This window comes from Tursiops truncatus, chromosome 20 (assembly GCF_011762595.2).
Source record: "Tursiops truncatus isolate mTurTru1 chromosome 20, mTurTru1.mat.Y, whole genome shotgun sequence".
NCBI lineage: Eukaryota > Metazoa > Chordata > Mammalia > Artiodactyla > Delphinidae > Tursiops > Tursiops truncatus.
This window is the reverse complement of record NC_047053.1, coordinates 16,415,817-16,440,658: the sequence shown is the minus strand read 5'-3', so window position 1 is coordinate 16,440,658 and position 24,842 is coordinate 16,415,817. Positions and strand designations below refer to the sequence as shown.

At 56.0% G+C, this 24,842-nt stretch overlaps 1 protein-coding gene and 1 long non-coding RNA gene across 5 annotated transcripts in view; one reads left to right on the top strand and one right to left on the bottom strand.

Annotated features, from left to right (window-relative positions):
* Nucleotides 1-24,600, top strand: part of KSR1 (kinase suppressor of ras 1) — a 151,164-nt gene extending 126,564 nt beyond the window's left edge. Inside the window, exons 10-20 of one of the 2 annotated variants that reach the window (XM_073798360.1) lie at nucleotides 149-317; nucleotides 5,165-5,216; nucleotides 6,041-6,089; nucleotides 6,894-7,273; nucleotides 9,560-9,656; nucleotides 12,803-12,936; nucleotides 13,686-13,817; nucleotides 15,085-15,220; nucleotides 16,615-16,748; nucleotides 19,532-19,612; nucleotides 21,539-24,600. In XM_073798360.1, the coding sequence (XP_073654461.1) occupies nucleotides 149-317; nucleotides 5,165-5,216; nucleotides 6,041-6,089; nucleotides 6,894-7,273; nucleotides 9,560-9,656; nucleotides 12,803-12,936; nucleotides 13,686-13,817; nucleotides 15,085-15,220; nucleotides 16,615-16,748; nucleotides 19,532-19,612; nucleotides 21,539-21,617 (1,443 nt within the window). In that variant the 3' untranslated portion in view covers nucleotides 21,618-24,600. The remainder of the gene's footprint in view (nucleotides 1-148; nucleotides 318-5,164; nucleotides 5,217-6,040; nucleotides 6,090-6,893; nucleotides 7,274-9,559; nucleotides 9,657-12,802; nucleotides 12,937-13,685; nucleotides 13,818-15,084; nucleotides 15,221-16,614; nucleotides 16,749-19,531; nucleotides 19,613-21,538) is intronic. The other variant, XM_073798359.1, reaches the window with a different exon arrangement.
* On the bottom strand, nucleotides 353-12,663 carry LOC117309358 (uncharacterized). 3 transcript variants are annotated; one of them, XR_012328789.1, is made up of 4 exons: nucleotides 10,894-12,663; nucleotides 7,686-8,293; nucleotides 1,368-2,980; nucleotides 353-1,153 (listed from the first exon to the last, which is right to left on the bottom strand). It is a non-coding gene; the product is annotated as an uncharacterized lncRNA (long non-coding RNA). The 3 variants fall into 3 exon arrangements; XR_004523640.2 differs by having other exon boundaries at nucleotides 359-1,932; nucleotides 2,793-2,980; nucleotides 10,894-12,658; XR_012328788.1 differs by having other exon boundaries at nucleotides 353-2,980; nucleotides 10,894-12,656.
* Nucleotides 24,601-24,842: the final 242 nt, after the last annotated feature.

The following is a 24,842-nucleotide window of genomic DNA, read 5'->3' as shown; positions in this document are numbered from 1 at the left end:
GCGTCTCCCTGTCCCGTTCTCCCCTCAAATATTAGACCCATAAAACGCCAGGATGCCCTGGCTGACCTCCTCCGTTTTAGGCGGAGAGGGGTGGGGGGCAGGCGGGGCTGGGCGGTCCCTGCCACTGCCTGTGTCTCTGGTCCCGCAGGAGCATCCTCTGGCCATGAACCACCTGGACTCCAGCAGCAACCCGTCCTCCACCACGTCTTCCACGCCCTCCTCGCCAGCGCCCTTCCCGACGTCGTCCAACCCACCCAGTGCCACCACGCCCCCCAACCCCTCGCCCGGCCAGAGGGACGGCAGGTTCAACTTCCCAGGTACCACACCTTGGGGCTTTCTCGGGCCTCAGGGGTGGGGTTGCATGTCCCTTCTCTGCACACCCCGGCAGGCTCAAGGTCAAACACTGCCGCCACTAAGAGCACTTGCTGGGAGCCAGGCTCTGTGCCGAGCTCAAGAGCATCCCCGTATTTAAACTTGCTGTGATTGCACCCATTTTACAGATGGGGACGCAGGTTCAGAGGGAGCAAGTGGCTTGCCCTGAGCTGCACAGCATGTAAGCTGCAGAGGTGGGATCAAAGCCAAGTCTGATGTAAAGCCTGGGTTTTTTCCTTTTTTTAATTTATTTAATCTATTTATTTTTGGCTGCGTTGGGTCTTCGTTGCTGCGCGCAGGCTTTCTCTAGTTGCGGCGCTACTCTTTGTTGCGGTGCGCCGGCTTCTCATTGCGGTGGCTTCTCTTGGTGCAGAGCACGGGCTCCAGGCGCGCCAGTTCAGTAGTTGTGGCTCGTGGGCTCTAGAGCGCAGGCTCAGTAGTTGTGACGCACGGGCTTAGCTGCTCCGCGGCATGTGGGATCTTCCCGGACCAGGGATCGAACCCGTGACCCCTGCACTGGCAGGCGGATTCTTAACCACTGCGCCACCAGGGAAGCCCCAAGCCTGGGTCCTTGACCTGATCCCAACGCTGCCCTCCCATGCATGGGGTGGCTTCTCCTGGGCGTTGTTCGCTCACTCGGGGCTTCTGAGCTCCCAGGAAGCAGGACAGGCAGCACGGGGGGCTGGGGCAGGCCCAGAAGGCTGGGGCGAGGGAATCCGGGGCTCTGTGGCTTACCTGCTCTGTGGTCTGGACAAGCTGCTTAAAGGGGTGCTTTGGTTCCCTTTTCCATAAAACAAGAGACCGTGTGAGGCTGGGCTTAGGCTATCCCCCTTGCATGGATGAGGCCACGGAGTCCACCGGGGAGTGCGTGCCAGGGCAGAGCTGACCTCTGACCATGGCCCCGGCTGCCCCGGCTCTAGAGGGACAGGGACCCCGCCGCTCGGCCAGGCCTGGGGTGTCCCACCTCCCCCAGGAGCAGAGCAAAGCCCACTCACCCGTCCGGGATTGAACTCCGGCCCTGGCCTCCCAGGAGGCCCCTTGCAGTTGGTCTTGGCCCTCGGTGTGTTTCAGGTGGCAGCTCAGGGGAGGAGGGCGGCTGGGATATTCTAGTTTGCTCCGGACCCAGCCAGGCCCACTGCCAGCTTCAGCCCGTGGAGTGCCAGGCCAGGCCCCACCTGTCACTGGCCCCTGGGGCTCCAGGCTGGGGAGGACAGAGGCACAGCTCTCCCTGTGCCAGGGGAGCCCTGGCTGGGGCAGCTGGCAGGAGGCCAGGCAGCCTCTCTGGGCCCATCTCCCCAGGGTCCCAGGGATTTCTTTTGGGGGATGGTGAGACTTTTAAGAATCCTTCTTCTTTTTTGCCTGCCCCTTCACCTTAACACGCATGTGGCTGGACATCTCCCGACATGAGTGTGTCGTCCCGAGCCCACCTCTCCCTCCCCAGAGACCCAGCGACGGCCCCGCGTGATCGCCCTCCTCTCGTGTTCTGCTCTGTCATTGTTATGCTCTGAAACCGGGCCTTCTGCTGAACGTCCTAGTTTGGGTTTTTCTGAAAGGAAGGGCCTGTTTGAAAAACAACAGCCAGTGAAAAAGTCCTTTGTGTGATGTCTGCCAGAGCTTCTCAGCTTTCCCTGATGTCCCCAGGCTGGCCTCACATTGTCCCCTGCACAGAGCCCTCTCTCTCCAGGATCTGCTCTCTCTCTGGTCACGGGCTGGGCTGGTCCGGCTGTTAAGGTGGGAAGGGACCTCCTCCTACCGTCCACCCACTCTATTGTGGGGAGCATTTCGGTGTATCTCCGTGGCTAACCCTGGGGCGAGGTTATTGTTTTGGATGGTGACTCCTAGTGACCGAAGCCTCAGGACTTGCAGGTGTGAATGCGGGCCGGGGGATTTTTCCCTTCTGCACCCAGCACTGTTCAGTGTTTTCAGAATCTCCCGTTGTATTTTGCCCTCCTGGGCTCATGCGCAGTTCACAGAGGAGAAGGGGGCCTGGGAGGTGAATGGAATTGGCCAGGGCTCTACAGCAGGGTGTTCCCTGGGACTGGGTCTCCAAACCCCAGCCCTCCGGTACAAGTGCCTTTACTCCTGGGGGCTCCTGCTAATAACCGCTTCCTCCCAGCTCTTCTCCTCCTTCCTCCGTGGAAGCTGGGGCAGGGCAGGTGGGGCAGGGCTGCCCCAGCCCTATAACCAGCCCCTCTCCCCCGAGCCCGTGCCTCCGTCCCCTCTCCTGCTGCTGCATTTGCTGTTGTGTGTGTGACTTACCTGCTCTTCTGTTTAAAGCTGCCTACTATATGCATCCTAGACAGCAGTTTATCTTCCCAGGTGAGTCCTTTGCATGGTTCCACCAACTGCCCCTTGACGTGACCCGCCTCCGTCCAGCCCTCTCCCTGGGCGCCTTGGAGGTACCTGAGTCTCACACCCACCTATTTTGAGAGCTGACTGTCTGTTGAGGCTGGGCAAGGGGGCAGAGGGAGTAGCCTTGAGGCTGGCCCTTCACAGGAGCAGTGCCTTCCTGGGAGGACCCTTGGCATCCATCCAGTCCTTCGTCTTGCACAGACACTTCAGGCAACTTGTCCAGGGTCACACAGCTAGGAGGTGGCAGAAACCCAGTCTGCAGAATAAGGGGAGAGGATCTCTTGCTGATGTCTTATGAGCATCTGACAAGATATCTTCCTCTATATAATGGCGGGGAAACTACTACCCCATCTTAAAGAAGGGGATGCCAGTCTGGGAAGGTCAGCAGCCTTCGGCTTACTCGGCGGGCCTCACCTTCCAGAGCCTTGTCACACAGCGCCATCTGCTGGCAGTTGTTGGAAATGCCTCCAGGGCAGAAAGTTTATAAAGAAGAAAACTTTCAGGAAGACATTCTCGTTGATTCCCTTCCACAGAAATTGTTTTGTACACCTTCTGTGTGCCAGCCTTTGCATTTGACCATATTCCTGCCCCTAAGGAGTTTATACAATTAGTACTTATTTCTCTGGCTGGAGGTGACAAGCAATAGTACACGTAATCTGCAACTTTAATTCTGAACTCGACCATATGAAGGTTCTGTGTGTTTTAGACAAAGACTGTAGCTAATTTTTTTTTCCCTGGATGAAACAGGTCTGTCTTGAAGTCCTGGTATTTTGGTTATTCCAGGCTTTTCTGTTCCCCAGCCCAGCTCCATGAGGGGAGTGACCGGGAGCCCCTGTTAGTTCTTACAGGCCCACCCCAGCGGTTTTGCAGGCTGTGCAGGCTGGCTGGGCTCAGGGCCAGGCTCCCTGCGCTGCTCTGTGGCTTCACACCCATTTTTTCCGTGGTTCCCCTCCAAGAGCCTCCCTGGTTACTGCTCTAGGGTGACGTACAGGGGAGCACCCCTGAAAGCATGGGGAAAACGTGCGGTTCTTCTTCCAGAAGGGTCCATCTTGCTCTGAAGATATGTCAGGGGGGAGAGAAGGGAAATATAGTTCTATTAAAACAAATGTGGACATATCTGGAGCAGAATGCAAAATGCACTCTTAATGTTTAAGGAAACGTATGAAGCTTCAGAGACATTTTGCCTCACCCCCAACTTGGGGTGCGGTTTCTCCCCAGACCCCCACCTCCCCATGTTCCCCCGTCCCCGTGCATGTGTTTATCTTCTGTGGAAACATGTGAGCAGCGTTGGCTGGGTGGAAACACCAGGCCGCCCTTGACAGTCTGCAGACACAGTGTAGCGGTGTCTGGAAGAGCCTTAGAAGAGGCTTCCGGGTCTAGGATTCCCCAGAAATTGTACACAGGATGTTGGGTACATGTGTGCATTTCCCTAAGAAGAAGGTCCACGACCTCTATCAGACTCTCCAAGTATGACAGAGATGTTGAGAAAGCTACAGGGGTAGCCTTGGAGAAAGCCCAGAGGGAGGTTTGCTGGCTGGTGGGGGCGCTGTTTGTCCTAGAGAACAGGGAGAGGCCCTGATTAGCTCAAGCCACTGCCACCTCCAGTCTCTTCTTTTGCTGAAAAGAGGAGCAAGGGGCCCACCCAGGCCTGGGGCTGCCAGCCTTCCCGAGTGCAATTAGAAGGGACCAGAGAGGACAGAAAGAAGCCAGCGGCAGAAGCAGCCGTGGGGCATTTGGCCTGTAACATGTTGGCCCCACACTGCGGTGACCATCTGTCCTGTGTCCCCTGGATGTGGGGCTTTCAGTGCTGAAGCTGGGAAGGCCCCAGGCTCAGGGGTCAGTGCCAGCTGCCCAATCCTGGGGCCCCCGGCGTGTGGACCGTGCATTGCTCTCTGCCCAGAGGCTGCCCCACCAGCCACCCAAACCCTGAAGCTGAGGGGATGGGGCCGCTGGTTCCCACCAGCAGTCCCCGGCGGCTGTGCCAGGCACCACGTGACACTAGTGAGCCACCTGCGAGTCCGGCCTTTGGCCTCTGCTGGCCCGAGAGTCTCCCCACTCTCAAAGGGAGCCTCGGAGCTGTGGAGGAGGGTCTGGCCCACACACCCGGTAAAGAGCAGCCCTGTCGCTTTCACCACTTGCTTGTCTGGGGCGGTTTGGCCACGGGGCGATGGTGGTGACTGAGAAGTCTCAGCCTCCTCCCCCACGGGAGTCCCTTCCCAGGGCAGAGCTGTGTGGGCAAAACCGAGGGCCGTGGAGGCTGCGTCCGTGTTCTGTTTTAGGAAAAGCCCAGGGGAAGTGGCCCCGGAGCACGTGTGCAGCCCAGCGAGGGGCTGCTGGCGGAGCACGCTCGGCCCTGCGGGTGCTGGCTTCGCAAACACCGTGTATTCTGGGGGAGTGGAAGGGGGTCTCATGCCTCATGTTTGTTTTCTGTTTCCTCCAGACATTTCGGCATTTCCTCAGGCAGCCCCATTCGCCGAGGCGGACAGTTCCCGGTAGGCAGCCCTGCGCTCTCTCCTCCTTGGGGACTTGTTAAAGCTGGACGCACATCCCTGACCGCCTCCCACCTCCACCTTTAAATCTCTGACCCTCCCATTCCAGACCTTGCCATGTACCTGGGCAGCCAGATGGGACACGCTTGGGCTAATTCACCCTGTGATCCAGTGAACTCAGCCATAGGGCTTTAGTTGGTCCTGTTGGTGCAGTCAGCATTGGGTGGGGCGGTCTGTGAGGCAGGAGCAGTCTGACCCAGGAAGGCCCGGCAAAGGGCACTCAGCGTTAGAGAAGCCTAATTATGTGGCCCCTGTTTATGGAGCCCTTTCTGTGTCAGGCCATGCTGAGTACTTGTCTCCCATTTTTTTGTATATTTCTCAGCCAGGTGTAAAGTAGGTGTCATCCTCAACATACAGATGAGGAAGCCAGCTCAGAGAGGTTAAGAAATTGCATCCAGTCACACAGCTTAGGGAGCAACAGAGCCAGTTCTCAAGCAGAATTCCAAGTCCTGTGCGTGTGCTCAGAGCCCCGTACCGGTTGTCAGATTCGAAAGGGCCTTGATGGTCACTGCCCACCCGTCGGCCCCTACCACCCTCAGATTAAGTCTGGAGAAGGCCAAGGCCAGAGAAGGGAAACGGGGTCTGGTCCTCGGCCTCCTGTGTGTTTCCACAGCATCCTGACTGCCTTTCCCACGGCCAAGTGGGTCAAAGTAGGGATCCAGGCCTGGTGCCCCTTTCTCAGACCTCACGTGGGGGGTCCCCTGCCCAGCTGGGAGCAGAATGGCCCGGCCTCGGGGTCTCTTGGACAAATGCTGTTTTACTCTTAGGCTTGAGAACCCGCCCAAAGCAGATGTGTCCGAGGATCGCGAAGTGGAGGTGAGTGATGGCGACACGCCAGCCGTCGACGGGGCATCTCTCTCCTCTGTCCCCGGCTCAGCACGTGCAGGGGTCTGGGGAGCATGTGGGCACCGGGCCCTGTTGAGGGCCGTCTCAGGTGCCCACCTGCCACCCGCCGCAGCAGACTCGAGCGGTGCACATGGCAGGGAGAGCAACGAGGGGTGCCACGAAGCAAGCTTCCTTCTGCTTTGCTGTTTTTTTGAGGCTGAAGTAAACTCTTCATTCCCATGGTTTTCACCCCCAGCCAGAAGGCCTGGGCCCCAGCCCGGAAGACTCTCCTTGGGTCTGTCCGGGGTGGGGCCGGGTGTGTGGACTTACCAAAGATCCCCAGGTGATTCTGACTGTAGCTGGGGCCAAGAATTGCTACCTTGACCCCTGAACCAGTGTCAACCGAGCAGTGCAGTGGCTTAAAGATCTTGAGCAGATAGCAGACTGATTTATCCTTACACAGTGGAGAGTCAGAAACTGTGTGTTTAAACAAAAGCATAGCCAGAAAGGGTGAATGTGGTCCAGTTCTTCATGCCAGGGGATGTTAATGCTCTTCCCCAGCGATTAGACGTCACTCATAGGTGGGTCTTGGAACATTAGCGGAAAAAAGGGCCAAGTGCCGTAGCCTGTGGATTGGGACATTGAGGCTGTGTGGTGCGAAGTGACCTGCCTACTGTCCACAGCAAGCCCCGCAGAGCTGCGACTAGAGCCCAGGCTTCCTGAACCCAGGCCCCTCTGCTCCCCGCCTGCCCCCAGGTCCCCTGCCCCCTCTATCCCCTCCTCCTCTCCTTCCAGGCTGAGGAGCCCGAGGCCGGCAGGTCAGAGGTCGAAGACGACGAGGACGAGTTGGATGACCTGCCGAGCTCCCGCCGGCCCTGGCGAGGCCCCATTTCTCGCAAGGCCAGCCAGACCAGCGTGTACCTGCAGGAGTGGGACATCCCCTTCGAGCAGGTGGAGCTGGGCGAGCCCATCGGGCAGGGCCGCTGGGGCCGGGTGCACCGCGGCCGCTGGCACGGCGAGGTGGCCATCCGCCTGCTGGAGATGGACGGCCACAACCAGGACCACCTGAAGCTGTTCAAAAAGGAGGTGATGAACTACCGGCAGACGCGGCACGAGAACGTGGTGCTCTTCATGGGGGCCTGCATGAACCCGCCGCACCTGGCCATCATCACCAGGTAACCCGGTCCCGCTCTCCCTGGGGTGGCCGCCTCCTCTTCCCCTTTCCCTGGGGGCCCTGTTATTTGTGTGGACACCCCAGAGGGCATGGAAGTTTCCATTTAGAGAGGTACAGAGAAGAAAACCAAAAATGAGGTGTAATTTCTCCATCATATAACCCCATTGACATTAAATAAATAAATCAGTAAAACAATACCTAAGGATAGAGAAAATTCAAATGTTCCAGAAAAGTATAAAGTGAAAACCAGTCTCTTCCCACCCGAACCGGGTGCTTCTCCCCAAAGGTGGATACTGTAAACAGTTCCTTATCACGCCTTACATTAAAATAAAAAAAAATTTGTATACGCTCATGTTTTTAAACTATTTATCTATTTGGTTTGTAACTATTTATGTGTTTGTAAAAGTACATACCAAAGAGCCTGCTGGTTACTTTGCCTTGTTGGCTGGAGGGCAGGTCTGAGGTCTAATCTGAATACCTGCATAGCGTTCCCGTCACGTCACGTGGCAGAACCTCCAGCGGTGTGCTGGTAAATGTTTAACAACCAGCTCTTGGGTGGTGGTGAGAGAAGCTCTAGTATTGATACGTGGCATCTGTCAATTCCTGTGGTGTAAACACTCTCACTGCAGTCGATTTCAAGTTACCAATATGGTGTCACTGAAAGTGGAGTGGAATTGGGTCGAGTCCCACAGCTGGGCTCTGGGTTCTCTCTGGAACCCGATCGCTGGTCCTCCCCTAATTTATTTAACCAGCCCTCTTTTGCTGGACACTATGTCGTCATGAGCATCTCTGTTTCCGTATCTCGGTGAACTTCTGGCAGTACGTGTGCGGGGCTGGGTCAGAGTGCACGTATGTCACGTTTTGATGGACGTTGTCCGTTTCTACTCCAGAAAGTGTCCACCAGTTTCCCCTCTCACCATCAGTGGATGAGTGACCATTACCCCCCCTGAGCACCAGAGGGGTGTGAAACTGAAACATTTTTGCCCATGGCGTTGAAAAAGTTGTTATTGGGTCTTTACTTCTAAAATCAGGAAAAACAATATGAGGTTAGTGACGAAGCTTTGGAATACACGTGGTGTCAAGAAAAAAACTAAAAACCACTTTAATCCCATCAGCCAAAAGAATACTCATTAATAGTCTGATGACATTCTCTATAGTTGGACCCTGTGCTTTGAAAAAACACCTTCTCCTCAAACAAACTGTATTTGTTTACTAAGTAAAAAATGATTTCCATCTTGCTTGCATATCCAAGATAACTACCCACTAGAACTCCCAAGGAGTGTGAGATCATCAGGCCACCACGTGGACCTGGTGGGGTGGGGACAAAATTCCAGCCCAAGCATGACACCATGATGCTTCAGGGAGCATGTGGTTACACCAGCTCAGCTCCCCCGGATCCCAGCCTCAGTGCCGTCCATCATTCATCCTCCCATCTCTCTCTCATCCACCCAGTCCCATGAGAGATCTGAGTCTCCAAAAAAGGGAATACATACAGCAAAAGAATAAAAGAATATTAACAAAAAATTTAACGTGTTTTAGAATCTGCTGAGGGGACTGGAACACAGAAAAGCAACCGTCAGCCGATATTCCAGACCTTGAGGGTCCAAGAATCTTATCTCCTTGGAGATGATTCCTAAAAACTAGCCCCTTCCCCAGATGGCTTAAGTCAGCTTCTCCCTGGAGCAGGGGACTGAAGCTACACATTCTAGCTGGGTCCTTCCTCGCTCCGGGTTTTAGGAGTCGGTACAGGTGGGGACCACAGCATGCAAGCCCCTTATCTAATAATCACTCTGACATGCCTGACAGCCACCCCTCCCCTCCTGCACACTCCACATTGTAATAAAATCCCTGTGATCAGAAAATAACACGATCATGAACATCGTTATGGTGAGCCCAGAGCCCTGATGCTGCCTGGTTATAGCTCGAGAAGGCCAAAGGTTCTTCCCTGGCTGCTGAGTTTGCCTGGGCGTGTTCCTGCCTCGAGCTTCCGCAAAGGTGGGCTGCTCTGAATTGCCAGGAGGCTCGGTGAACTGAGTTTCCTGTTCTATGGTGGGCAGGCCCTAGGCCTCGGGGAACCGGTGTTCTTGCCCACTCAGGCCAGGCGCCAACAAGAATGGGCGTCAGGCTGGTCAAGAACGAGGATTCAGGCACCCAGGGTCTAGGGGACAGAGAGAGCCCTCCCGAGGCCGGTGGGCACAGCTCTGCCCCTGCTTCTCCCCGGCTCCAGAGGGGCTTGGGTTGGGCTGCACAGGCCCCAGATCTCTGCCTGACCCACCACTCCTCACAGCTTCTGCAAGGGACGGACGTTGCACTCGTTTGTGAGGGACCCCAAGACATCTGTGGACATCAACAAGACCAGGCAGATCGCCCAGGAGATCATTAAGGTGAAGGGGCATCCAGCTGGTTCCAGAGTTCCTGGCTGTCCCCCGGTCTGTCTGACCGTGTCAGGGTAGTGGTGGTGGCTGCTCTGTTGTTCCCTTTAGGTGGGGCACCTCAGGGGTGGGACCCCCATCTCCTTCCCTCTGTCCCTGTCTTGTCTGCTGGGAGCTGGACACCCTGGAGAAACTCAGTGGGTTTTAAAGACAGATAGCTTGAGTTTGAATCTTGGTCACACCAGCTGTGTGACTTTGGGCAGGTCGATTAGCCTCTCTGAGCCTTGGCTTCCTCCCCTGTGAAATGGAGATGCCAGTGTCGCCTCCCTCATTGGATTGGTGCAAAGGTAAACTGGGATAATCCATGGAGAGAGCGTTGGGTCCAGGGCCAGCGCTTGGTGAGAGTCTGTTAGAATCGATTAAGGTTTGGGACAGAGGTTCTGCCTTAAAGTTTCCACATCCAAGTTTCATGAGGACAGGGCTTCAGGCTCAACTCAGGCAGCCTTTTTTTAAAAATAATTAAGTAATTAATTTTGGGCTACGTTGGGGCTTCATTGCTGCGCACGGGCTTTCTCTAGTTGCGGCGAGCGGGGGCTACTCTTTGTTGCAGTGCACGGGCTTCTCAGTGCGGTGGCTTCTCTTGTTGCGGAGCACGGGCTCTAGGACTGTGGGCTTCAGTAGTTGTGGCATGCAGGCTCAGTAGTTGTGGCTCACGGGCTCTAGAGTGCAGGCTCAGTAGTTGTGGTGCACAGGCTTAGTTGCTCCGCGGCATGTGGGATCTTCCCAGACCAGGGCTTGAACCTGTGTCCCCTGCACTGGCAGGTGGACTCTCAACCACTGTGCCACCAGGGAAGCCCCTCCTTTCATCTTTTAAAAGTAATTAAACAAAAATGAAAGAAAAGCTTATTTGTTGCTTTATTTAGCGACAGACAAGCCCAGAGAAAAACTAGATTAGTGCTGGATAGGACTTCCTCTTTCCAGGTTCTCGTTTTTGTGGGAAAGCTTTGTCTTACCAGCTCCCACCAAGTTTTTGTCCCTTTCCTGTCGTTAGTTAGTCTTGCCTTCTGTTCTTTTTTCTCCCTCCCTCCTTGCATCCATTGTGTGTGTGTGTGTGTGTGCGTCGTTGGAAAGGAAAAGATAAAAATCTCAGTGACATTTAGGAACACCAAGATTTCCACGTGACATTTCCACGTGGCTACACTAAGGCATTAAACTTTTGCAGCCCCCAAAACCCAAATATCACACTTACGCCTTCCTTTGTAGTCTGTCTCATTGCAGAGAAGTTGGAGGGAGCTGCAGAGCGTCACACCTACTCTGTGATGGCCCCAAACCTGCTGGGCCCTGCTCCACACTCTGCCCAACTCGGCCCTCCTCCCCCAAACTGTTCTCTCTCCTTATCGTCAGGACACTGTGGGAGTCTGGTTGCTGAGTTAGGTTCAGTGAGCCATCTGGAAGATTCCAGGGCAGAAGAGAAAAGTTGTGCAAAGGTTTTAGAGCTGCAGAGCCGGAAGCTTCGTCTCTGCTGGCTTATTTATTTTCCCCATCCCCCTTCTTCTGAGAACTTCTAAGCCACTTCCTTTTGTACTCATCGCTGATATTTTGTGGCTCAAAATATAATGACGGGGGCTTGACCTTTGGTTCGAGGGCTTGGGGGCCACTCTAGAGGCATTGTGAAAGTATGGGAAGGAAGGAGGGTTTGTGTTCCAGACCTGGGCACTTCCTGTCTACTCTCTGGCCGTTTGAGGCTGTGACACCTATTTTATAAACAAGGCTCAGAGAGGTACAGGCACTTATCCTCAGTCACACAGCTGGTCCCTGTTCAACCCAAGATGGGGGTCTTGGCTCTCTTTGGTCACTGGAGAAGGCTTGTGCCTTGGTTTGGTTTGGGAAATGGGCAGAAATTTTAAGAAGGATCGTTTTACGTTCAGGATGGTGTTTTGGGAAAGAGCAAGTTACTCTTTCCTGGAACTCCCGGCTTCCGTGGCAGGATGACAGCTCTCAGCAGGCCTGAGGGAAGTGGCCACGGTGCACCCCGAGCCCTCCCATCTCTTGCAGAAGAGCATCTGCCTCGTGTACATTCTTCTCTGACGCGCTCCCGCCCCGCTCGGTCTGAGCTCTGCGCTCGGCTGAGTTCTGTCTGCTTCCGCCTCACAGCTCATTCTTCTGCTTCCTAAATGTGGCTTTCGCTGGTTTTACCCCTCCCCGTCTCACCCCAAGGTACCTTTAAAGCCAGGCGGAGTTCTCACGCGTGAAGCACCCTCGATGTGGGAGATTGGGAGACGGGCTTACATGTGCCTCTTTCTGAGCCGGCAGGGATGCCCATTTCAGTCATGCGTCTCGTACTGTACCCCCCTTCTCCCTCCCCGCTCCCCGTTCCCAAGAGCATCAGAGCAGCAGGGGACCTGGGAATCCTGGCTTTGGCCTTGGATGAGATCATGCCTGCGTCAGGTCTCCCACATCCCATGCACCTGGCAGTGTTCAGTCCAAATAGAGCGTTGGTTAGAAATCACCCAACCCTGACCTGTCACTTGGCAGGTTGAGGAAACTGAGGCTTAGAAGTCAAGTCCAAGGCCCCACAGTGAGTTAGAATCTGGGCTGGATTTCAGCTTTAGTCCAGGACTTCCACCACAGCACAGGCAGTGGGACCACCTGAGCTCAGGGGCTCCCTCTATGGGAATTCCTCTCTGTTCCCCAACCCTAGCCCTTGCCCAGCCTGAGGGGAGAGGCCAGCAAAGCCTGAGAGAGACCCCACATCACTCGGGTCTTTTATAACTTGACACAGAGAGTAGCATCACAGGGAACCTCTATATACTTCCTGACCCCCAGCCCCTCACCCCTCCCCCTTTCCACGCCTCATCTGAGTAGAAGGTGGGTGTTGGGCAGCGCGCTGACGCAGCAGGAGCGCAGACTGGCCTGGCGCCAGATCTCAGCAATGCCGCTGAACTGCAGTGTGGCCTGGGGCAGGTGACTTCCCATCTCTGAGGCTGGCTTTCCTCCTCTGTAAAAAGGAGACAGTTACACTGCACAGGGTGGTGAAGATTAAATGAGGGGGTGGGGTAGGGCGTCCCGTCCCGCTCAGGGCCCGGCCCAGGGTAGGAGCTGAGTCATTCGTCATTCACCTTCCCTCCGCTCCTGACGTGAGGCTCGCTGTCTTCCAGGGAATGGGCTATCTCCACGCCAAGGGCATCGTGCACAAAGATCTCAAGTCCAAGAACGTCTTCTACGACAACGGCAAAGTGGTCATCACAGACTTCGGGCTGTTCGGGATCTCAGGCGTGGTCCGAGAGGGACGGTCAGTTGGCCTTGGGCGTCTGGACAGACTAGGGAGGACCTGGGCGGTGCTGGTGGGCCTGAGGTCCAGCCGAGGTCTGGGCACTCGCCGTCTGTCACTGAGGGGCAGCCCTCCCTGTAGGAAAGGCCAGGTCTGCTCTGGTCCTGCTCTTGTGTTTCTGGTCCAGAATCAGGTTCGGGTGACACTTAGGTCACTCGTAGTGCGTCATTCTCAGGCTGGCCCCCGTGGTGGTTGGGTCCCCTCACTCACATGTTCCCTGTATGCTCACCGACTTGGGCAGGGGACCGGGGTTCACGTCCCCATTATGAGGAAGAACGTCGGGTTCTAGTTCCGCAAATCTTGAAGGGGGCGTGGGGATGGGGAGAAAGGCTCCTTCCCAAGCATCTGGACCCCAGGAGGGAGGGCGGCAGCCGGGCTGGAGAGCCAGACCCAGGCCGGGTTGTAAGGCCCACAGGCAGATCTGATCTCCTGCTTGGAGATGCCCTTCACACTCCCAGGATAGAGAATCGGCACCCTCAAGTGCCACTTCCTGCCGATGCCTGTTCTCGGCCTGCTTTCTAGAAAAGCCTGGTTATCACTCCTCGGTAACGTTCCCCCAGAGCGCAGGTGCCCTGGCGAGTGCATGATGGGTGTGCTGCTTTTCTGGGCCATGGTGGGCGGTGCGCCAGCCCCGGGGCAGGTGTTTGCCCTGCGGGCCTCTTTGCTGCTGACTGAAGGCCATGTCCTTGCCCTGGCCTCTTGGCCTCCAGGCGTGAGAACCAGCTGAAGCTGTCACATGACTGGCTGTGCTACCTGGCCCCCGAGATCGTGAGGGAGATGACCCCCGGGAAGGACGAGGACCAGCTGCCCTTCTCCAAAGCGGCTGACGTCTATGCATTTGGGTGAGGAGGCCCCTGGCACCCCTCCGCCTGAGGCTCTGAGGCCAAGTGTGGCTCAGAGAGAGGGTCCTACTGGCCACGGGGGTGGGGGGGGGCAGGAGGAGGTGTGCTTTGAGTCTGAATCAGCCACTTGTTTGGGCCAGTGACCACGTCCTTGACCTTCTGTTTCCCCACCTGTAAAATGGGAAGAATAAAGTACCTCCCCGGTAGAGCTGTTAAATGAGGACTAAATTAGCTGATCGTATAGAATGCTTAACTCTGGGTGTCATTCCCACCTGTTGCCCCATGAGGACGCTCACCAGAGCTCATCAAGGACTGTCCCTCTGGAATAACAGGGAGTCCTGCCAGCTGTGCCCCACAAAGAGCTGGGGTGCTGACCGATAGCAACATAGAAATATAGAAACATAATATGAGCCAGATGTGTAGAGTTTTCTCTTCGCCACATTAAAAAAGAAAAAGAGGGAATTCTCTGGCAGTCCAGTGGTTAGGACTCCGCGCTTCCACTGCAGGGGGCGTGGTTAGATCCCTGGTCGGGGAACTAAGATTCTGCATGCAGTGTGGCACGGCCAAAAAAAAAAAGAAACCGGTGAAATCCGTTTCAATAGATATTTAACTCAATATAGCCAAAATATTATCATTTCAGCGTGTAATCAAAATAAGAAATTAAAATTCTACCACGCAACGTTTTCAAAAGCTGGTGTGTGTTTTACACCTCAGTTCCCCTCCCCACATTTCAGTTACTCAGTAGCCCCACGTGGCCCCCAGGTTGGACAGGGTGGGTCTAATGGAGAAGGTCCCATCCAGATAAGTTGAGAAGGGCAAGGGGACTTGGAGGGTCTGAGTGACGGCCTCATCCCGTAACCTCTCGGGGGATCCGTCCGTCGCGGGTGGTCTCTTCCTGGCCTGACCTTTAACTATCATTTCCTGAGCACCTGCGTGTGCCAGGCCCAGGGCTGGGCATTCTTGTCACGCCTCAGACAACCTTGGCCATGGGCAGCCACCCCACGGAGGTTGAACGGTTGTACCGGGATCTCTGGCCAGAGCCCGTGCTGTCTGAGTCTTCCTGCCAGAGTGGGAGCACAGGGCCCCCCGGGAGGGAATCAAGGTGTTCCCGGAAGCCTGGCGGGTGAGGAAGGTAGGAGGGGGATGCTGGGTCACTCCAGCCAGGCTCCTGGCATCAGGGCAGCAGGCACCTCCGGGGTGTGAGCTGAGCTGAGCCGAGCCCGTGCCGCCAGGGAGCTCAGGCCACGTGGGTGGCTGGTCTCCACAGGACCGTTTGGTATGAGCTGCAAGCCAGAGACTGGCCCTTGAAGAACCAAGCTGTGGAGGCCCTGATCTGGCAGGTTGGAAGCGGAGAGGGAATGAAGAGAGTCCTGGCCTCCGTCAGCCTGGGGAAGGAAGTCACCGTAAGTAGCCCCCCAAGCCCCTGCACTGGGAGAGGAAGGTGGGGTAGAGGGCAGGTGGCTGGCTGCCCTTCACTCAGCTGAGACGTGGGACCCAGAGGCGGACGGGTGGCGGGCAGGCCTCTTTGCTGCCGGCTAGGAGGTCTGTGTCCTTCACCACCCCACTGCTAACCTTTAAAAAGAAAAATTATCCTTAAAGAAAAAGGACAGGAAGGAAATAAAGATAATGGTTTTGACTGAACTATGAGATGAGATAATAAAGCCTGTATGTTACTTACTAGAAAGAAGATAATAACAAATTTCACTGCATAAAGCACAAGCAGTGGGGTTGTTGTCATGTCAGATCTTTTCTCAATGTTGGTCCCGACCGTTCGAGAACAAATCAAGGTTTCCACAGCAAATCTGTTTTCAAGATGCCAAATCACAATACGGTCGCTGCCCTCGCGTGACTGAGTATCATTAATGGCGTCTCTGCATTGCAGTTTGTAAGCTCCCCCGCCTGGCACAGTGACACGTGAGCGAGCCCGGCGGGGCGGTGTTCTCAGCGCCGTCAGTGTTTACCACACGCTCATGAGTCAGATAGGCCCGGAGCAGACAGATGCCAGCCAGGATGTTGATAAGTAGCCCCAGTAGGTACCTGGGCAGCATAGCATTGGAAACGTCTGGGGGGACCACCCGGCACCCATAAGTAGGCTGTGAGTTTCCCGGCAGGGTCACCATCTGCCCTGTTGCACGAGCACCTTCTGCCTGGCTGTGCGTGCCGGCCTGTCTTCTCCCAGGGACTTCTTCTGAATCGAAAGGCCGAGGGCTGTGCTGTGTGCACACGTGGATCCGGAGAGTAGGCGGCAGAAGGCCAAAGCGAGAAGGGCTTTGCCCCGACTCGGGACTGTCAGGACAGCTGTTCTGTCGACGCTCACTGCCGCCCTGTACTCAGTCCTCTGGTCCCTGCCAGCCTCCATTCCTGCAACGCCCCCAGGCTCCTCCGCCATTGCAGCCTGGCCAGCCCTGCACACCTTCCGAGCGTCTTGCGTTTCACCTGTCAACACGCTGCCTTCCGCTTTCCATTCCGAACGTCCGTGACCCCATTTCTGATCTCTTTCCTGTGACCTTTCATTCGTCTTTGTAACTGTTATTCCAGGGAGGTCAAGGAAGGAAGGAGGGGAGGGAGGCCCATGCCCTTCATTTTCACTGGAAGTGTGAGAGCTCTTCTCAAATTCAGTTATTTCGCGGCCCTACTTCAGCCATGGCCAGTCACCTCGGTGTTGGCAGGAGAGTGAGGCGACCACCAGCCGGGGGGCGCTCGGGAACACGGAAGGGACCCTCGGCAGAGTGCCCCGGCCGCGCCCCCCTCGCTCCCGGCCAGCTCTCACGTCCTCCAATGCTGGCTCGCTTTGCAGGAGATCCTGTCCGCCTGCTGGGCCTTCGACCTGCAGGAGAGGCCCAGCTTCCCGCTGCTGATGGACATGCTGGAGAAGCTGCCCAAGCTGAACCGGAGGCTCTCGCACCCCGGGCACTTCTGGAAGTCTGCCGAGTAAGTACCCCTCGGAGCCAGACCTGCAGCCAGGCGTCTTGGAGGGCGCTGTCTGCTCTGTCTGCCCGAGACTTGGATCTAGGGAACCCCCAGAGCTGGTTAGCCAGAGGTGACTAGTCCCCTCGCCCAAGGGATGTCGGGATTCCGCTCATCGCATTTATTTAGGAGACCCTTTCATAGGCCAGCGTCTCCCGCTCTCCTCTGTGGAAACCTCCACATCCCTGTTACCAGCCCAGTGCTGACGCTGGGCCCAGGCTGGGCCCTGACAGGAAGGTTCTACCTGCTCTCCAGCCCAGCGTTAGCCTGGGTTCACAACAGCTGATTCATGTTGCTGTACAGTAGAAACGAACACAACATTGTAAAGCAACTATACTCCAATAAAAATTAATTTAAAAAAAAAAGAAATAAAATTTCTGGGTTAAAAGGTTAAAAAAAAGAAGGTTCTGCCTGGGAGGGGGCCAGACAGAGCTTTACCGAAACCAGCCGAGCACCTGTTGCTTAAGATGGCACAGAGCTTTCTAGCCCCCAGATTAGCCACCTGTCACAGGGACCGCACCACCCGGGTCTATGTGCCGCTTGGACACTGGGAGCCCGTCTCCTTTCTGTGTAATCACGTAATCCTTTGCAGCCCTCCGTGCTGGGGTGGTCTCCACTCCTGTCTTCTGCCTCATTCCCTTTTTTCTTTGTCCCTCTGGCTCTGTCTTCCAGAACATTCAAAAACAGACCTCTGCCCTGCCTCTGCGGGAATCTGGGCAAGTCCTTCCTTGTTCCCAGCCCCAGCTTCCACAGCTTTGTAGGAGCGGGAGGGTAGGCAAAATTGTCAAGGGCCACGTGGGAAATAGTTTAGCTTGGCAGGCCGAGAGGGAACCTCGAGTGACGGCTCCTTGCCACTGGGATTTGCAGGGTGCCCAGCGGCGTGCAAAGCGACGACACCACCACGTACAGTCTCTGTCACAATGACCCAGCTCTGCTATTTGGTTCAGGGACGGCCACAGACCCACAAACTTGCGGGCTGGCTGGTTCTAGTAAAACATTACTTACGGATGCTGAAACTTGCATTTCATGTAATTTTCACAGGTCATGAAATAGTCTTCTTTTGATTCCCACCCCCCACCCCCCGATCATTTAGAAAGGTAAAAAACATTCCTAGTTTGTGGATTGTACAGAAACGAGAGGCAGGTCACACGTGGCTGGCCTCCTGGACAAGATGCATGGCTTTGACCTTTAAGGGGTAAGGCACTTTCTAGAAGTGTCATCTCCCACAGGCCCAGGACATAGAACAGATAAAGTGGGGCTTCTCTTGGTGGGAGTCGGGCGGTGGCAGGGGGCGAGAGCCTGTCTAACCCCTACACCCAGCGTAGCCCCCGGAGAAGCTATCCCCGGATCTCACACCTGCCCGAGTGTGTGGTGGCAGTGGCACTCCTCTTGTTCTAGAAAGAGCCAGATAGTAAGTATTTTAGGCTTGCAAGTCATATGGTCTCTGTCACACGTTCTTTGTTTTGGTTTTTTATTTTTTTTGACAGCTCTAAAATGGTCACAACTTTTTTGTAGCCAGATTTGACCTACACCTAGTTTGCCAGCTCGTTTTGAAAGTAAACCAAACCAGGCTTTGAGCTGCAGGTGAGGGGAGGCCCAGGCTGGGTCAGCCCAGCAGAGGGTGCAGGGAGGAGAACTTGAAGAAATACAGCAAAGTTGGCAACTTAGGCCAGTTGGAGGGAGAGTCTGAGGAATGACGATTTGGGGTGAGGGAATGCTGTACCTTAGAATGTGAAATTAGATTCAGTATTTTGCACTTAAGATGGGTCAGAGTCTAATACAAATAGGGGGTAACAGGTGTTGCCATCAGAGGTGTGGGTTTTACCCAACCGTTGCTGACAGCTGTGCCACACTGAGGCGACAGGCCAGGGCCGGGCCTCCACCCGCACGGAGCTGACGGTTTAATTAGGATAAAGACAAGCAGACTACACCGTAAGCCCTCGGAGCAGGACGCTGCCTTATCACCTCTGTATTCTCAGCTCTAAGCACCCTCCCAGGATGTAGTAGTTGCTCAATGAATATTTGACGGGTGACGGGTATGACGACAATGTGCTGAGTGCCGGGCAGAAACTCAGCTTCTGTGGGCACACTGCCCACCGGGGAGCTTGAGGAAGGGTGTCCAGAAGAGAGGGGTCACGGGAGCTGGGTTTTGGGTGGGAGCCTGGGCGTCTCCTGGACTCTCGAGAAGTACAAGGATCTGGTTTGTCAGACCTTGGGCAACTCGTTTAGCTCACCGGGCCCTGGTTTTCTCCTGCACAAAAGCGAAGGCTGCGCCGGGGACGGGGCGTGGCGTAGGGGCTGAGGAGTGGTGCGGTATTCAGGAGAAGGTGATTGCGGATTCCCGAAAGGCCACAGAGCCCCACCTTCCCATTCCACATGTGGGACACTGAGTCACAAATGGGGGTTGTTTCCTGCCCAAAGTGATCAGTTTTAGCCCCTTCTAGGAAGGAACGCCAGCATACCTCAGTGAGTCTGTATCAAAGCTTCCTGTTCGTGACTTTTACTTCTACACACTCAAGCCTCTAATTCTCATTTTCTCTTTTCTTTTCCATCGGTCTTGTTGCTTTTCTTTTTTTATTTTCGGGGGGGCGGTGGCGGATCCGCTGGCCTGGCCTGTCATCTCCCGCTCTCCCGCCACCCTGATTCCTGTGGCCCTTCCTCCACCCGTCCACACTGGGTGCCCATCTCCATCACCTGCTGGACCACGCTCCTCCCACGCCTGGCAAAATGGTTGCGGGTGCTCCCAGGCGCTGGCGGAGCCGCTACTACGGGAAAGGACGTTACGGTCACCCTGACTTTAAGAACAACTGTCCAGTCCTGGAGGAATAGTGTGTCTTCTGCTATTTCCTTGATTCTCTGCCTGTTTGCAGTTAACCCTTTGCACATCCTGCCTCCTGTTCTGTCTCTGCTTCCAGCTTCCCCTTCTTGGCATGTTGTATTCCCATAAACGAAAGTGACACTCTGGCAGCTCACATGGCCACCGGCAAGGGCCCTGCAAGCTCGTGTTTCTCTCGCTGGGCTGAGAGCAGACCCATGGCATGTGGCAGGGCCTCTGTCCACACACTGGCAGACGATGGCTTATCCGTGGTGGGGAGAGAACTCAGATCACTGGTCTGAGTCCCCAGGATCCCCTCTGGCCAGACTCTAAAGAAGAGAATGCAGGGAGCAGAAATAGTAAAAACTCCAAGACGTCGATTTTGATGGTCAGAGGCTGAGGGACAGTGGGCCTGCTGGTCGACCTCTGTACAGAATTCTGTGGCCATGTCCCAGGGGTGAGCTTGGGGGAGGCTCTTTGTGCCAGGCTCCCTTCCAAGCTTGCTCTGCTGCCAAAGCCTGGAATGGAGTGGGGATGTCCCTTTCTTTGTCTGCAGGGAAAGAGGGGTCCCTGCCCCGTGCCCTGGCCGGGCCTCGGCCGCTCCCCTGCCCGCTCCCCGAGGGCTTGGGTTCTGACGCTGCTCTCCCCTCTTCTCTTTCCTTCTGTAGGTTGTAGGCCTGGCTGCCTTGCATGTACCGGGGCTTTCTTCCTCCTAATCCACGCTCGGCACCGTGACTTCTACTCGAGCTCAAACAGCGATGCGGGCACTAACCCAGGGGATGCGATCGCCGCCACTCCGGCCTTCTCTGCTGAGACTTCTTCTCTTGCTTTGTTTGTTAAAACTGGCCCTCGCCCCGCTCCGCGGCCTGCGTGTGCCTGAGTAACTGCTCTCCATGGAGGGTCCCCCTAACAGCACCCCCAGAACTGCCTTCCTGGACACAACTTCATCTCTCTCTAGCGCTGCTTCTGTGGGGTGGCCCTGTCTCCCTACTAACAGCTCAGTGAGAGAGATCCCCCGTCTCCCTGGTCCCCCAGCACACCGGCCCCCCGTGGGGTGTGTCCGCAGGACAGGGGTCGGGGTTTTGCTTGGCTTTTAACCCGCAGGGATCTTGTCCAACACGGAGTGGAATGATTTCAGAGCTGCCGGGTGGTCCCCTCTGGAGGGCTAGGGTTGTGACACCACGGGTTCTGTTGCCATGAAAGACACCAGCTCGGAAGAGCTGTGTCCTCGGCCACACACTGGGGAAAACTGTCCTGAAGCAAGGGGGTGGGACCTGTCTCCAAATGGTTTCACTAGTGAAAACGTTTCTGCCCTCTCCCCCCTGCAGCATCACTCCCCTTCCGTCTGCCCAGTGCAGACGGAAGGTACCAGACCCCGAGCCAGCGCTCAGCAAGAGTGTGGCTGACAGGTCACCCACAGGTCCTCCACTGCTTACCAAACGCAGATTCCTGGGCCTCCCCGAGACCCGAATCCGGGTGTCTGGAGGCAGGTGCTGAGAACCCGCATCTCAGCCTGCTTCCCAGACGGCCCTGACGCACCCCAGCATTTGGGGACTGTTTCTAGGAAGGAGCACGCGATGCCACTCTTAGCACTGGCGGCTGGGTTTCTCTTCCGTCCCAGTTCCACTCGGAGCGAGAGCTTTCCCGGCTGCCAGTGAGAACGAGCCCATGGCGGTTACTGGGCGTGCGGGGTGCTGGGGCCTCCAAGACGAACAGGCCCCTGCCCTCCAGGAGGGAGTGCAGCCGAGGCTCAGCCCCCGGCCGGGTGGAACCAGGAACAGCTCTGCCAAGGCCGTTGGCCTGTATGATCATTCCCACTTCTTGGTGGGGCTGGGTCCTCTGCTGAGCTTCTGGAACTGGCCCACTCATTAGCTAGTGCTGCCCCAATTCTGATCAAGACCGGCGGGGCTATAACCCTTGTTTTTGTTCCTCTTTGCAGTATTAACAGCAGCAAAGTTGTACCCCGGTTTGAAAGGTTTGGCTTGGGCGTCCTGGAGTCCAGTAATCCGAAGATGTAGGCAGCTCTGCCGTTTTTCTGACATTGTATTTCTCTGTTAAATGGGTTTCTAAAACATCCCAACAACCGCCACAATGAAAGAACAACGCTCTTCAAAACGCCAACCATCCTCCTAAGGGCTGCGGGTCAGGAGCACGAGGCCTCGGTTTAGACTGTGCGTCCGTAAAGACACTGGGGTCCCGGAGATGGAGCCGTGCCTGCTGTTTTTTAAAATGACATCACCAACAAGCAGACCTGTCCCGACAGACGGCAGATGTTTACATGTATGTTTCTGCAGAGTTGGACCCGTTGTACAATAGGTGATAATAAAAACCGTCTGTGCAGAGGTCACTGGCACCGAGGGCAGAAGTGGCCGTCCCCTCTGGAGGACCCTGTGGGAGTGAGGCACCCACGCTGGTGCAGAGGAAGAAAAGCATCGTGTTCGTGGCTGTTCCCCAAGCAGGATGCTGGGGGCACCACAAGGTTTGACCCAGCCTCTGCGTTGGCCCTAAATCCCGTCTCCCCTCGTCCTGCCAAAGGGCTGCTGTCCCTTCCTCTTGCAGAGGACACCCTGACCAGGAGCCGAGCTGGTTATGAGGGTCGGGAGTTCACAGAGAGCTTGGCTTCACCTTTGACCCTTGTAATCCAGTCCATACCTGCTGGAAAAAACAGAGACATAAAATCCAGATAACATCTGGACTGATCCAGTGGTTCCCAGCCAGGGTTTCCAGTGCCTGGAAGATGTTTCTTCCGTGAAGCCCGCAGGGGAGGCACCAAGAAGATGGGACTGAGGGCTTTGGCTGTTCAGATACATCCCAGTCCCTGACTGACATTTGACCCAGAGCTCAGGCCTAGCCCAGCAGCTGCGTACACCATGAAGGCTTGACCCGTGAGAACAGGGCAAGTAGGGGGAGGGAGAAGTGGCAAGCAGAGGGTCCCTGAGCCCACCCTCCTAGCCACAGGGTGCCCTGGCCCATCACCAGTCTTGCCAAGGTTCCGGAACTGCCCACCTCTTCCAGCCCTCAGTCCTGTCGAAACCCCTTAGCCCACGGCGGACTCCTCCACTGCCCGTGTTCAGAGCTCTTAGCCGCGGTGGGAGCCGCGTGCCCCTCCCCGCTTGCACTTGGACCCAGCTAGCAAGCTCCCGACCTTCAGAGTCTTCCCAAGCACCACGTCAGGCCTCGTACTTGTGTCCCTTTGGACGAGAGGAGGGGCCGGGTTGGGAAAGTCCAGGATATGACAGTTTCCTGCCTGTCCTCGTTAGAAGCTGACACCTAAAGAGCTAAGTTCCAAATGGCAAAGAAGCCCTTCAGTGAAGGTTACGTCATCGTATCAAGCTCCAAAGGCAGAAATGATCAAGGGCGACGAAAGTGGAGAGGAGGTTGTCTTCAGGCCCAGAACCCGCGTCCACGCCTAGAGCCGCCGAGACGGGGAGGCACATGGCCCTCCTACCCCGTTTACGCAGACCCATCGAGCCAGGCTCCCACCCTGGAGTCTGGTGAAACATCATACAAGATGGGCCGCTTTGCCTGGAGGCTGCGGGGCTGCCTTCTTGGCTCTGGGCCAGGCAGCCGTACAGGGTACCCAGGCCTCCACAGCCATCAGCACCTCAACCCTTCCCGCTCGGGGTGTGGGAAGGAAGACGAAGGGGCTGTAAACCGACTGGTCTCAGCTCTGTGGGTCTTTTCTCCTCTGTGGGACTCTTCGCGTCTCCCCATCATTCCTCTGGCCTCTGGGTCAGCCGCTCCTATGATCTCCCCACCCAAAGCCACGTGAGATGTGACTCCGCCTCTGGTTGTCAGGCCCCTCCCCACACCCCGACATTGGCGCCTTCCCGGAGGTCACAGTTCATGCCTCTCACCTTTCCCCTCTGAACCCTTGGACGGTGCAGTTGGGCCGAGGGGGTGGGACAGCAGCTAAGCAAGTCAGGCTCCCCTCACGGCCCACAGAAAGGCAGTCTGGGTTTTGTTTTTCTTCCTCGGGGCTCTCACACTCTTGGGTCAGTTTAGAACGCTTTCCTGGAGCACCCACTGTGTGCAAGTGCAGGGGGCCAGGGATGGGAGCAGTCACAGTGCCTGCCCTCAGGGGACTCAAGATCTGCCAGGAACCCTGAGGGTAGGACTGGGGCCGCCCCCTTCCTCCCCAGGGCCCCGGGATGCCTTCCCACGCTCGGCCTGAGCCTCTGCACTGCCTGTCAGTTAAGAGAAGCACCTGAGGAACCCCCCGGGTGGCCCCCCTCTCCCTGTCTCTACTTAATTGACTGTGAATTGAGGTTAGGAAGACATGCCGCCCTTCCGTGTGCTGCCCCCCATGCCCGTCTGCCTTGGAAACACATGAAGGACAGCAGATACTGTGAATTCAGCCCTCACAGCCAACTGTGAAAGGGATGGAGAAAGCCGGGAGGCCTCCTGGGCAAGAGCTCGGGGGCTGTGGAGGTCCCCACGGGGACTGAGAGTGGAGCCCAAGCTTCAACCCTTCAGCTCCCCCACCCGCCACTTCCCAACCTCACCTCCAAAACCCTGGGATCTGTCCCTGCTGCCTTTAAACACGAGAGCCACGACCCCTGCGTCTCCATGCAACTCGAGGTCCTGAACCCCGAGTTCCCCACCAGTTGTGAGTGGCGTGCAGCTGACCGCTCCATGTCACCAAATTGAAGATGTGTGCAGGGCCTGGAATCCCTCTGCCCTCTCATGGCATTGCTTTCTGTGATCGCCGAGGGGCGTGGCATGCCCTGTAAGCCCCTGGTGGTGGTGGCCTTTGTTGATCTGGGTGCCAGGTGGAGACATAAATGTGAAGCTGGTTTGAGAGCTTGTGCGACGCTGCCTGGTCAGCCAGGATTTCATCCATGTGTGCAAACCCAGCATCTTCTGTGGCCACGAGGCACATACTTGCTTTTTTGAATGTGATGTAAAATTTGTACAGTAAAAGTTTTTATATTTTCTATCAACTGCATTTGTCTTCCAGAAATGCTATTAATTTAAATTAAAACGGTTAGTATTAACAGACGTGCGCTATCAGTTTTTTTGCCACTGGCAAGAACGCTGTGCCAGGCCCAGCCTGGGTGTCTGGAGTCTGCAAATAAAACTGTACCAAGGTGGGGCTTCCCTCGTGGCGCAGTGGTTAAGGATCCGCCTGCCCATCTAGGAGATACGGGTTCGAGCCCTGGTCCAGGAAGATCCTACATGCTGCGGAGCAACTAAGCCCGTGCGCCACAACTACTGAGCCTGCACGCCTAGAGCCCACGAGC